The following is a 12,500-nucleotide window of genomic DNA, read 5'->3' as shown; positions in this document are numbered from 1 at the left end:
CAGGTGAGAAGACGCTCTACACGACGAGGTCGCCTCACGTCTCTCCATCGTGGACCGGAGGACGCCGGCCACAGAGAGTCCAACTGCTTTCATCTGTGGATCGAGGATCGCTGGGCACCGAGTCGCACGACTGTGGGCTCTCCCAGAATACCCTCGGCCAGACGGGATACAGCCAGACTCTACCCCCCCCCCCCTCCAGCTGTCCTACAAGCAGTCGGAACCTTCCCCTAGTGTATCCAGCTATATAATCATTCAAGTATCATTGCTATTGTTCCCTAAATATTCCAGGTTGTATATTTGCTTCCTGCGCAATCAGAGATTGGACATTCGATATTGATCTACCTACGAATACTCATTTGCCATAAAAGTGCATACTATTTCAAATCATAAATGTAATTAAGTGATCGTTGTACATACCTTTTGCTATGTATTATTATTAAACGCAGACTTTCGACTTGGTACATTTGTGTTGGATCCGTTTCATCAGGTGGGAGTGTTTATCATAATTATTTATACCTAGTACTGGGTGGCCAGAGTCTAAAGTACAAGAGGTAGTGGTAGTAAGTATCATATCTAACAATACAGTCAGGGAATTGTACCCCTCAGTTACAATTGGTCCTTCGAGCCGGATGGTAATCAGTGTAATATTAATATAGTGTTATTAATATTAAAATGGCCTATGATGAACACTCCACGAAACGATCCTCCTAACCAACAACGCCCGCGGCGCAAACGACAGCTCCCTCAGTACCTAGAGGCTTACGCTGTCAGTCAACAACCTAGTCTTCTACCAACAGTAAACGCGGTAAAACTAGAAAGTAAAATTATGTCTAACCCTAACGACCAGGCTACCCCGACCATAGAGGCCCCTATGGGTTCTAACGTAACTGACCCAGCTCACGGTGGGGACCAGGGGGAACCAGACATGACTTTACACCCCGCCAATACCGAAGAAGTAGTCCCCGACGAGTCCCGGGAGGAAGACAACACTACCGAGAGAGAACTCGGCACGGAAGAAGATGAGGAGAGCACCGTGGAGATAGAGCTCCAAGACTCCGCACGGAGTACCCCAAGGGACGGCTCCCCTATACAACCGTCTTCTCCCAGCGAGGCAGAGAGGACACTACAGCAGGCATTCCTCGTCAGCCTGAAAGCCTCTACTGAACGCGATAGACTCCAGGGTGAACGCGATCGATTGCAGATACAGCAACGGAGCGAAGAAGAGCACATACGCCTGGAAATAAGACGCATTCAGATGGAAGAGAATATGGCAAGAGACCGGGCCGACGCCCAGCGCGCCGCCACCGGTACCCAGAGAGAATCGGATCTCACCAAGCGCGAAGCCGAGCGCGACAGAGCACAAGCGCAACTAATAGAACAGCTGATCAGAAGGACAACACCCCCTCCCTCCACCAGAGGCTCCAGGAACTCGTCTAGACATCACTCCAGGGCGGCATCCCCTAGCCGAGTAAGCAACCCTGAACTTGACCAACAGACGAGGTTTATACCCCCTGCAGACCCCCTTCCCCAACCGGTCCAAGCGAGACCCAGCCACCGGGAAGGAGCAGCATACACTGCGGAGAGGCTAAATCAGAGACTACAAGCCCTGGATGACCTAACGGAAGACGAAGAGGAAGAGGAGGAGAACCACGCCCGACGACAGCACAGTACTCTACCGGACCAGGAGGTCCAGTACAGCCCAGGCTATACCCCCGCAGAGCTGCGCTACAGACCCCCGACGCTATTCACGGGTGAGCACGACGCACGACCCGCACCGAGGAACAGCACCTGGACCAGCGGGCCATGGTACACAGCCGGTACCAGCCCACGCCAAGGAGCAGGAGGAGACTCGCCTAGGAGGCCTCTCCCCCAACGCTCGCCGATGTATCAACAATCCGCGTCATACATTGGCACACCTATGGTACCAGACTTCACCCAGGAGAACCGGGCCCAGTATACGGAGCTCCGCATGTGTCTGGAGACAATGTTGGTGGATGTCATTGATGAACGCCATAAATACGCGATACTACTGAAGCATTTACATTTACATTTACATTTAGTCATTTAGCTGACGCTTTTATCCAAAGCGACTTACAAGTTCTGTGCGACAAGACAGCAAGAAGGGTATAACTCTATCAGCTGAGTAACAATGTTCATCAAAGTGTTGCGTGTTACAGTGTAGGTTAGTTTATTAGGACAAGTGCATGACATTAAGGTTAGTCGGGGTTAGATTTTTTTTTTTTTTTTTTTATCATTTCAGATAATGGTTGAAGAAGTGAGTCTTTAGTCGACGGCGACATTTAAAGGTACCCCGCGCGCACAACATAGCGCTCGCCTACGCCACTTCCACGACCCCATACACCGCAGCGCTGGTAGCGTTGGACCAGAGATATGGACGTATATGGGATTACGTGATCCAGGAGATCAGGCACATCGACCGCCTACCCCCAGCAACAGACAATCGAGCACTGGACGACCTGTCCATCAGAGTGCAGTCCCTAGTAGGGATGCTGGGAGCGCAGAGGGAAAAGGGTAGGCATGAACTATACGCCAACTCAAATGTAGAGAGGATCTTGGAGAAGCTACCGCCCGCCCGACAGGAGCGCTTTAGGCGGCAGAGAGACCACCGAGACCCTAATGGCCCCGAACCGAACCTCCTCGATCTAGCCGACTTCCTGGCGAGAGAAGTCAGCAGCTTACGGCTAGATACATTCGGACGGAGCACCCCTGGCTCCAGAGAAGGAACCAGGAGACTAAATGATGGAAGAAGATCGGTGACTGTCATGCACCAATCGGAGTCAGTGCCAAGCAGTAGGAGCCACAGTACCCCCTCAAGAAAGGAGAAGTGGAAGATAGTGTGCCCCTACTGTGAGAAAGAACACTGGCTGTCACAATGTGACTCATTCCCCAAGATGAATGCGGAGGAAGCGAGTCAATGGATAAAGTCCAACAGACGCTGTTTTCGCTCTGCGCGATCACACATGGCAGCCGAATGCCGCTTAAAGAAAAAGTGCAGTCGGTGCGATGGAGCCCATCTGGACATACTCCACGACAGTAACAGACGGCGGCCTCCACCCGCACCATCAAGCAGCAAAGCAAGCGTCATGTACATCGACCCCGCCAGCAGCAGCGGAGCCAGAGTGCTTTTAAAGGTAGTCCGTGTGACATTGAGCTACCAGAATAAAGTCATGGACACTTACGCCGTCCTTGATGACGGGTCAGAGAAGACCCTTCTGCTCGCGTCCGCTGCGGCCCAGCTAGGGCTGCGGGGGAGCGAAAACCAAATGACAATTCGGACAATAAGAAGAGATTTGAAAACGATAAAGGGCGAGAATGTCTCATTCTCTATCGCAGCAAGCGGCCAGCCCGAGCGACGGTACAGGATTACAGACGCTTTCACCAGCCAAGAAATAGGACTCTCGCGGTACACATACCCCGTAGCCAAGCTGATGGAGAAATATGTACATCTACGCAAGCTACCGATCCCACTCATAGACGGTGCTACCCCGACACTGTTGATAGGCTCCGACCATGCAGACCTCATTGTCCCGATAGACCGGGTTCATACCGGACCCAGAGGCTGTCCTGCAGCAGTCGAGACCCGCCTAGGATGGACTCTCCAAGGCCCACTCGCCAAATCTCTCAACCGAACCACAGCCACTAGCTGTCTCCACTCCCGAGTCACAGAGGGAGACACCGCACTCCTGCAGCATGTAGAGAGGCTATGGACCTTAGAACAAATGCCCTTTAAGAACGAAAAGAAAGACATTCGCTCTAAAGACGACATCTACGCCATTAACCTCCTCGAGACGGGAACAAAGAGAGTCCCAGTCAGCGGCGTGTTGAGATACGCCACGCCACTCCTGCGGCGGGAAGGGATGCCTACCTTTCACGCAAAGAAAGACGCCACAGAGCGGTACCTACTAAACACAGAGCGGCGCTTAGCCAAGGACCCCGCCCAAGAAAGTGTATACCGCGCTGAGATTGAGAAGCTCATCACAGCGGGACACGTCACAAAGATTGACATTAAAGAGGCCGACCAGACGACTGAATCGTGGTACGTGCCCCACCACAAGGTTCATCACAACGGCAAAGACCGCATCGTGTTTAACTGCAGCTACCAGATCGGATCCCAAAATCTGAATAAAGAGCTATTGCCCGGTCCTACACTCGGCCCCTCCCTACTAGGCGTACTACTCCGCTTCCGCCAGGACAAGGTGGCTATCAGCGGGGATATCAAAGGGATGTTCCTGCAGGTGAGATTAGTAGAGGAGGACAAGCCCCTGTTGCGGTTCCTATGGAGAGAGAGGCCAGGAGATGAGCACCCAGCCATCTACCAATGGGAAGTCCTCCCTTTCGGAACTACATGCAGCCCATGCTGTGCTACATTTGCACTACAGAGACATGTCGCAGAGGACCCAGCAGCGGACGAAGAGGTCCGACACAGTGTGAAGAACAGCTTCTACGTAGATAACTGTCTACAAAGCGTTTCGACCCAAGAAGAAGCCGAGGCTCTCCTACTTAAACTCTGCGCCTCTCTGATCAAAGGCGGCTTTGATCTCAGGCAGTGGGCCAGCAGCGATCCGCACGTACTGCGCAGCCTCTCCTCCGAGGACAAGGCAGCGAGCAGCGAGACCTGGATGGCCACAATCCCAGGAGAAGCCCAAGAGATGACACTAGGACTAGTGTGGCGCTTCAAAACAGATTCGCTCCACTATAGACACAAACCCCTGACCACGGAGCAGGGAAGGTCGACGGCAATACCGACCACCAGACGGAGTGTGTACAGAACACTCGCCCGACAATATGACCCGTTAGGATGTATACTACCGTACACCACCAGGGCAAAGATGATTGTACGAGCATTGTGGGACAAGGACCAGGGCTGGGACGACCCCATTCCCGCACACTTGCATCCACCTGGAGAGAGTGGGAGATGGAACTCCACTCACTCCCAGGCGTTAATATACGCCGAAGCTACTTCCCACCCACGGTGAGGCCAGAGACATGTAAAATGGATCTACACGTCTTCAGTGACGCCTCCGAGGTCGCCTACGGATCAGTAGCCTACTTGCGGGCCCAAGAAGAGGGGGGAGAGATCTACACAGCATTCATCCTCGCCCGCTCGCAGGAGCGCATCTAGCCACGCTCATCCAACGTGAGCTCACCATTCCGGTGCATAGAACAATCCTGTGGTCAGATTCCACGACAGTACTCGCCTGGATCAAATCGGATTCATGCAAATACAAAGTCTTCGTGGGAGTCAGAGTCACTGAGATTCAAGAGTTAACCGGAGAGTTAACCGGAGAAGCAAACTGGCGCTATGTTGATACAAAACACAACCCAGCGGACGTCATCACCCGGGGAATGTCCCTAGATGACTTAACCCGTCATAACATCTACAGTGACGGACCAGCATTCCTCAAGCTCCCGGAAGGAGATTGGCCCACGCCCACCCCGAGGGAAGCAAGTGACGAGGAGGCTGAGAATAAGAAACCCATGTTCTGTGGATTGAGCACTGTTGTCTCCGCAGACCCCAACATAGACGATTGCATTACCATAGAGAGTGCGCAGCAACGGACATTCCTGCGGCACCACCCAGAGATTAAGTCCCCCGCTGATATGTCAGCAGCTGACTACGAGGAAGCAGAACTGCTTCTACTGCAACGAGCCCAGAGAGACTCGTTCCCCGATGAACTAGACTGTCTACAGGGAGGAAAGCCCGTCCCATCAGACAGCAGATTGATTCATCTGGCCCCCGAGAGTGACACACATACCCTCATCAGAGTGGGTGGTCGCCTGCGGAGAGCCCCCAATTTACCGGATGACATTAAGTACCCGATCGTATTGAACAGCCGACACAAGGTCACAGAGCTGATTATAAAGAAATACAACGAGGATGTACACCACGCAGGAGCAGAGAGAGTCTTCGCGGAAATCAGACGTCGTTACTGGATACTTCAAGGAAGAGAGGCGGTGCGACGCTTCCAGCGAACCTGTCTAGACTGCCGAAAGTGGCGCGCGCAGCCCAGCATACCACGGATGGCTGACCTACCTCCATGTCGCCTCCGACTCGGCGACAAGCCATTCCACTCAACAGGCATGGACTGTTTTGGCCCGCTGCACATAAAGAAAGGAAGAGGCACCGAGAAGCGGTGGGGTATTGTATTCAAATGCATGACCACCAGAGCGATACATATCGAGCTCCTTCCGACCATGAGCGCAGACTCATTCCTTATGGCCTTCCGAAGATTCACATCACGGAAAGGAAAACCGTCTACATTATTGTCCGATCACGGGACAAACTTCAAAGGCGGAGAAAGAGAGCTGAGGGAGAGCTTCCAAGCTATGGGCCCAGAACTTAAGACCCACCTCACTCCAGCCCAGATTGACTTCCAATTCAACCCCCCAAACGCACCCCACTTCGGTGGAACTTGGGAACGAGAAGTACGTTCTATAAAGACAGCCCTGTACGCAGTACTTGGGGCCCAGACTGTGGCGGAAGAAGTCCTAATGACAGTCCTCACGGAGATTGAGGGAGTATTGAACTCAAAGCCCCTCGGTTACGTCTCCAGTGATGTAGCAGATGTCGACCCAGTCACCCCCAACACCCTCCTGATGGGGCGGCTAGATCCCGCGTTACCCCAGACAATGTACCGGCCTGAAGAAGCGAACGGCCGACGAATGTGGAGGTACAGCCAAGTATTAGCCGACAAGTTTTGGAGCAGTTTCCTACTGCACTACCTACCGTCTCTACAGACCCGCCAGAAGTGGGTAAAAGAGAGAGACAATTTGACGGAAGGAACAGTCGTCATGATTATTGACCAGTCACTACCCAGAGCTATGTGGCCGGCTGGCCGCGTAAGCAAAGTGATCACCGGTGCCGATGGCAAGGTCCGAGCAGCTGAAGTACTCGTCCAGGGGCGCATTTACACCCGTCCTGTGGCGAGGCTCATAGAACTGCCCCGACTCCCAGACACAATCGATGATGACCATGACCCTATGACTTTGTGAGTTGACTGACCCTTACAGCGAACCCTTGAGTGGTAGACAGTGCGGTTAATCTGTCTCTGCTTAACTAATTGGGTTGGGACCAATTAGGGGGCGGCTGTTCTGAAGGATCAGATTAAACCGAATATATATATTTATTTATATATATATATTTAATTGTATTTGTATATCCCCTGATATCCCTTGTATATTCCTTGTACAATATGCATTGAATATCCCTTCTAGTCTACTGAACATCCCATAATAGTCTCCATTCTACCATTGGACGAGACCTTGGTGCCAGGTCGCCATACCCCTCAGACCAGGTTCAATCGTACCGCTCAACATGTATGGACAAGTCCTAGTTCCGCGTAGGAATATGTCTACCGCACCACTAATGGTACTATTTGTTCATAGTGCGTATATATACTGCGCTATTAAAGTAGAGTTTTCTTTTAGTCCAGTTCCTTACCCTCCAACAGAGTGACAGACGCAAAAGCCTCCCCGCGAACCACGTGTGGGCAGTAAGGCCAATTCGGCCCAGTATCGGCATTGAGACATCGTGTATATTAATATTTGAATAGTCATATTTGGCACTATATCGTCGAGTTGGACGTATTCTATTAAGCTAATAATAGTCTATTCATATGTAGTGCCTCGGGCGGTAAGAGTTCTATAGTAATCAGCACCCCCATCGTTTCGGGCATCAGCTGGACGCTTATCCAGGGTGGTTGACCCCACGTGAAGCTGCACCCGAGGAGCTCCAGGCCAAAGAGCGAGTGGACCTGTATATTGGATTATTCTACCGACGACGGCTAGCCTTCCCCGGCTTGGATTATGCTTTGAGTACTTTGATTATTCTATGGATAAAGGCCAACACTGCGGTGTGTTGGAAATACCCCCCCCGGAGAGGACGACAGGTGAGAAGACGCTCTACACGACGAGGTCGCCTCACGTCTCTCCATCGTGGACCGGAGGACGCCGGCCACAGAGAGTCCAACTGCTTTCATCTGTGGATCGAGGATCGCTGGGCACCGAGTCGCACGACTGTGGGCTCTCCCAGGATACCCTCGGCCAGACGGGATACAGCCAGACTCTACCCCCCCCCCCCTCCAGCTGTCCTACAAGCAGTCGGAACCTTCCCCTAGTGTATCCAGCTATATAATCATTCAAGTATCATTGCTATTGTTCCCTAAATATTCCAGGTTGTATATTTGCTTCCTGCGCAATCAGAGATTGGACATTCGATATTGATCTACCTACGAATACTCATTTGCCATAAAAGTGCATACTATTTCAAATCATAAATGTAATTAAGTGATCGTTGTACATACCTTTTGCTATGTATTATTATTAAACGCAGACTTTCGACTTGGTACATTTGTGTTGGATCCGTTTCATCAGGTGGGAGTGTTTATCATAATTATTTATACCTAGTACTGGGTGGCCAGAGTCTAAAGTACAAGAGGTAGTGGTAGTAAGTATCATATCTAACAATACAGTCAGGGAATTGTACCCCTCAGTTACACATATACACACACACTCACATACACACTCACATACACACACACACACACATACACACACACATATACACACACACTCACATACACACTCACATACACACTCACATACACACACACACATATACACACACACTCACACACACTCACATACACACTCACACACACTCACATACACACTCACACACACACTCACATACACACTCACATACACACACATACACACTCACATACACACACACATACACACACACTCACATACACACACACATACACACTCACATACACACTCACACTCAATTTCGACTTCGATACGATACCTTGAAAAGTATCGATACTTCGATACCATTTCGATATAAAAAAAAAAAAAAAAATTATATATATATATATATTTTTTTTTTTTTTTTTAAACAAATTTAGCTTTTGTTGCTGGTTGATTCTCCTCAGCTTCTCTCTGGTACTATAAGATAAGATAAATATAACACTTTTAAAACCCTTTGTTTATCTTTAGATCACACATTTAAAAAGAACTGTTCATTTCACTTCAATCATTTTTATTGCAGATGCAGAAGTTAGAACATAGTATTTTCTCAAGCAGACAGATGTAAACACTCACTGTAATCTGTGTTGCATGTACCTGACAAACTGAACTGTTTGTATTACAGTTGGTAACAGTTTTGATAAAGATAACAGGGCGAGGGCTATATGTGTAACATATATAACTTCACAACAGCAAAATTACTAGTACTAGTAGTAGTAAACAATAATTAAAACTTTTTTTTGCATTAGTGAAAACAATAAGGACACATTCAAAAGGCAGGGTAAGAAAAAAGTGCAATCTTATGCATTTTCAAGTCAAGTTCTTCTTAGGTAGTGCATTACCTTCTCATACCATTACACCTACTAATACCACCTTCTCATACCTTCTCATACAACCTTCTAATACCTTCTCATACCACCTTCTCATACCACCTACTAATACCTTCTCATACCACCTTCTAATACCTTCTCATTACACCTACTAATACCTTCTCATACCACCTTCTAATACCTTCTCATACCACCTTCTAATACCTTCTAATACCTTCTCATTACACCTACTAATACCTTCTCATACCACCTTCTCATACCTTCTCATACCACCTACTAATACCTTCTCATACCACCTTCTAATACCTTCTCATACCACCTTCTCATACCTTCTCATACCACCTACACCTACTAATACCTTCTCATACCAACTTCTAATACCTTCATACCACCTACTAATACCTTCTCATACCACCTTCTAATACCTTCTCATACCACCTTCTCATACCTTCTACATTACCTAGTGATACACATAAAGCATAAGAGCCGTGGAAGGCTCGCCGTCGTCGGGTAGAGTAATCCAATATACAGGTCCAGTCGCTCTTGACCCGGAGCTCCTCGGATGCAATCACCACTAGGGGTCTGACCAGCCTGGATAAGCGTCCAGATAACGTCAGGAACGATGGGGGTACTGATAACTGTAGGACTCGAACCGAACGATGCACAATACCTACTTAGTACTTATACCTTATCATACCTTATATAAAGGCCTCAAGTAAAAAAAAAAACTGCAATCTTATGCATTTTCAAGTAGCAGCCAGCAACTAGCAAATGAAACAATATTCTTCTTGAGGTAGGGCATTAGACAGCAGAATGACTAAAACAATAATTCAAACTTTTTTGCATTAAGCACACATTCAAAAGGCACTAAAGTGCAAGTACAAAAAAAAAGTGCATTTTCAAGTTAAATTCTTTTTAAATAGGTAGTGCACTTATTCAACGGCCTCAGACTAATCACACATAAGGTGGTGCAAGTAGTGTAATAATGTACTAGCCTAAAGTTTCTTTACAACTTTCAGATTTTTTGCTAGGAACACCAGCATGTCAATGTGCTCCTCTGTAAGCCGTGCCCTTCTTGGACTGCAAATGAGCCCTGACGTACTAAATACACGTTCTGAAGCTGAGCTTAAAGCAGAGATGCACAAATACTTTTTCGCCAGCTGGGCAAGGTGAGGTAAAGTTCTCTCATGTGTCCTCCACCATGCGAGTGGGTCGTCTCCTGCGCTGAGTTCAGGCATCTTTTCATATATTGTGAACTCGTTTTTTAGTTCAGCCTCTGCGTCCTCTGCATCCTCGCCACCACCATGTTGACCCTTCTTTTCCCCCTGTATGCTGGTTAACAGTCCCTTCAGATCCGTTCTACTTTTCTTCGCTGGTACGCCTGGTAGTGGTAGTGGTTGCATGGCAGTGGCACATGGAGGAGGAGGAGCGGGTGTTTGTCTTCCTGTTTCAGTGCGAGTGTCCATCAGATTTCGTTTGACCTCGTCTCTTAACATAACAAAACTGTCCTTGAACCTTGGGTCGAGAAACGTGGCTGTGTTCAACACCAGCTGCAGAGCCCCGTCGACGTCGTTATATCGTTCGTTGAGATCTGTACCAATATTTTCTTTAAGTTCACATTTGAGGAGGCTGTCATTTTCCTCAATGGTCAAAGTTGAAGATAACTTCCAAATTAGGGGCAGGACAGAGGAGAGTGTGGTGTGCTTTTCACCACTAAGGGCATCAGTGAAAGAGCTGACAGGGCTCAATATATCTTTTACAGTCTCAAGAATTGTAATGTCTGAATCTTTAGGCATGAGGTGCCATTTCTTCCGATCGTCGGCTAGAACTGAACAGACCGCTTGCTGCTGTTCCAGAAATCTCGCCACCATTTGATACGCTGAGTCCCAGCGTGTCGGCTCATCATGGATCAGTTTGTGTTCAGGCAGTTGCAACTCTTTTTGCTTCTGCTTCAGCTGTCGGGACATCTTTGGTGACCTGCTGAAGGCAGACACTGTCTTTCTCAGCCTCGACAGTGCTGCAGACACACGGCCTATATCCAGACCCTTGCTAATGGCTAGGTGAAGGTTGTGCCCAAAGCAGGGGACCCATGTGAAGTCCTGCTTAAATGCTTTCTTGTTATTTGAGGCATTATCAGTGGTGATGCCACTGCCAGCCATATTTGACATGTCCAGCTTCCATGTTTCATGTACCATCTCCTCCAACGCCTCTCTCAAACTGTCCCCCGTGTGCTCTGAGTGCAGCCCAACACAGCCCAAACACCAGCTCTGCATGTCCCAGGATTCTGTAATAAACTGCAGAGTTACTGCCATGAATGTGGACGTGGCCCTGCTGGTCCACAAGTCAGTGGTGCATGAAAATAAGGGTTTCCCCCTAAGGCTCTCCATGATTTTGTCTTTTGTTTCATTATATAGGGCAGGGATTTCAGTTGACATGAAGTGGTTCCGTGAAGGAAGGGAATACTTGTTATTTAACTGTCCAAGCAGTTGTCTGAACCCATGTTTCTCAACAGTATAGACAGGGACCTGATCCATGCATATGTACTCTGCTACAGCCCTGTTAAGTTTCTTGGCTTCCTTTGAGTTTGCATGATACTTCCTTTGTTGTTCAAGTAATGCTGGTAGGGTAGGCTGCTGTGCTGTTGCTGGTCGATTCTCCTCAGCTTCTCTCTGGTACTATAAGAAAAGAGAAATATAAGACTTTTAAAACCCGTTGTTTCTCTCTAAAGAAAGAAATACATAGCAAACATGACTTAGTTATGCAATAGTGCTGCTGCTTTTTATTTGGTTAAAATATTTTAGTTAATAAGACTAAAATAATATGACTACAACAATTTTCATTAGAGAGAGAGATTTCTCCGGGGCTGGTAACGTTAACCTCAGAGAGAGAGAGAGAGAGAGAGAGAGAGAGAGAGAGAGAGAGAGAGAGAGAGAGAGAGAGAGAGATATTTCTCCGGGGCTGGTAACGTTAACCAACCTCGTGTCGAGTGTAGTATTGTATGACCTCGACATAACGTTTAAACGTAATTTTACTCCGTTTCCATGCGGTAGCCGGCTAGCTAGCATAAGCTAACAGAGGAACGACTAGCAGTAGCTATCTAACGTTAGCTAATAGCTG

General features: G+C 48.5%; 1 protein-coding gene across 1 annotated transcript in view; it reads left to right on the top strand.

Annotated features, from left to right (window-relative positions):
- Positions 1-12,500, top strand: part of LOC311248767 (FRAS1-related extracellular matrix protein 1-like) — a gene marked incomplete at both ends in the record, with an annotated part of 95,888 nt that overhangs the window by 34,273 nt on the left and 49,115 nt on the right. The window contains 3 exons of the mRNA XM_084339595.1: positions 10,727-10,835; positions 11,339-11,443; positions 11,627-11,732. Coding sequence (XP_084195721.1) covers positions 10,727-10,835; positions 11,339-11,443; positions 11,627-11,732 — 320 coding nt within the window. The remainder of the gene's footprint in view (positions 1-10,726; positions 10,836-11,338; positions 11,444-11,626; positions 11,733-12,500) is intronic.

This window comes from Notolepis coatsorum, assembly GCF_963971535.1.
Source record: "Notolepis coatsorum genome assembly, contig: SCAFFOLD_728, whole genome shotgun sequence".
Taxonomy (NCBI): domain Eukaryota; kingdom Metazoa; phylum Chordata; class Actinopteri; order Aulopiformes; family Paralepididae; genus Notolepis; species Notolepis coatsorum.
The sequence above is the reverse complement of the archived record's forward strand: the minus strand, read 5'-3'. Positions and strand labels throughout refer to the sequence as shown.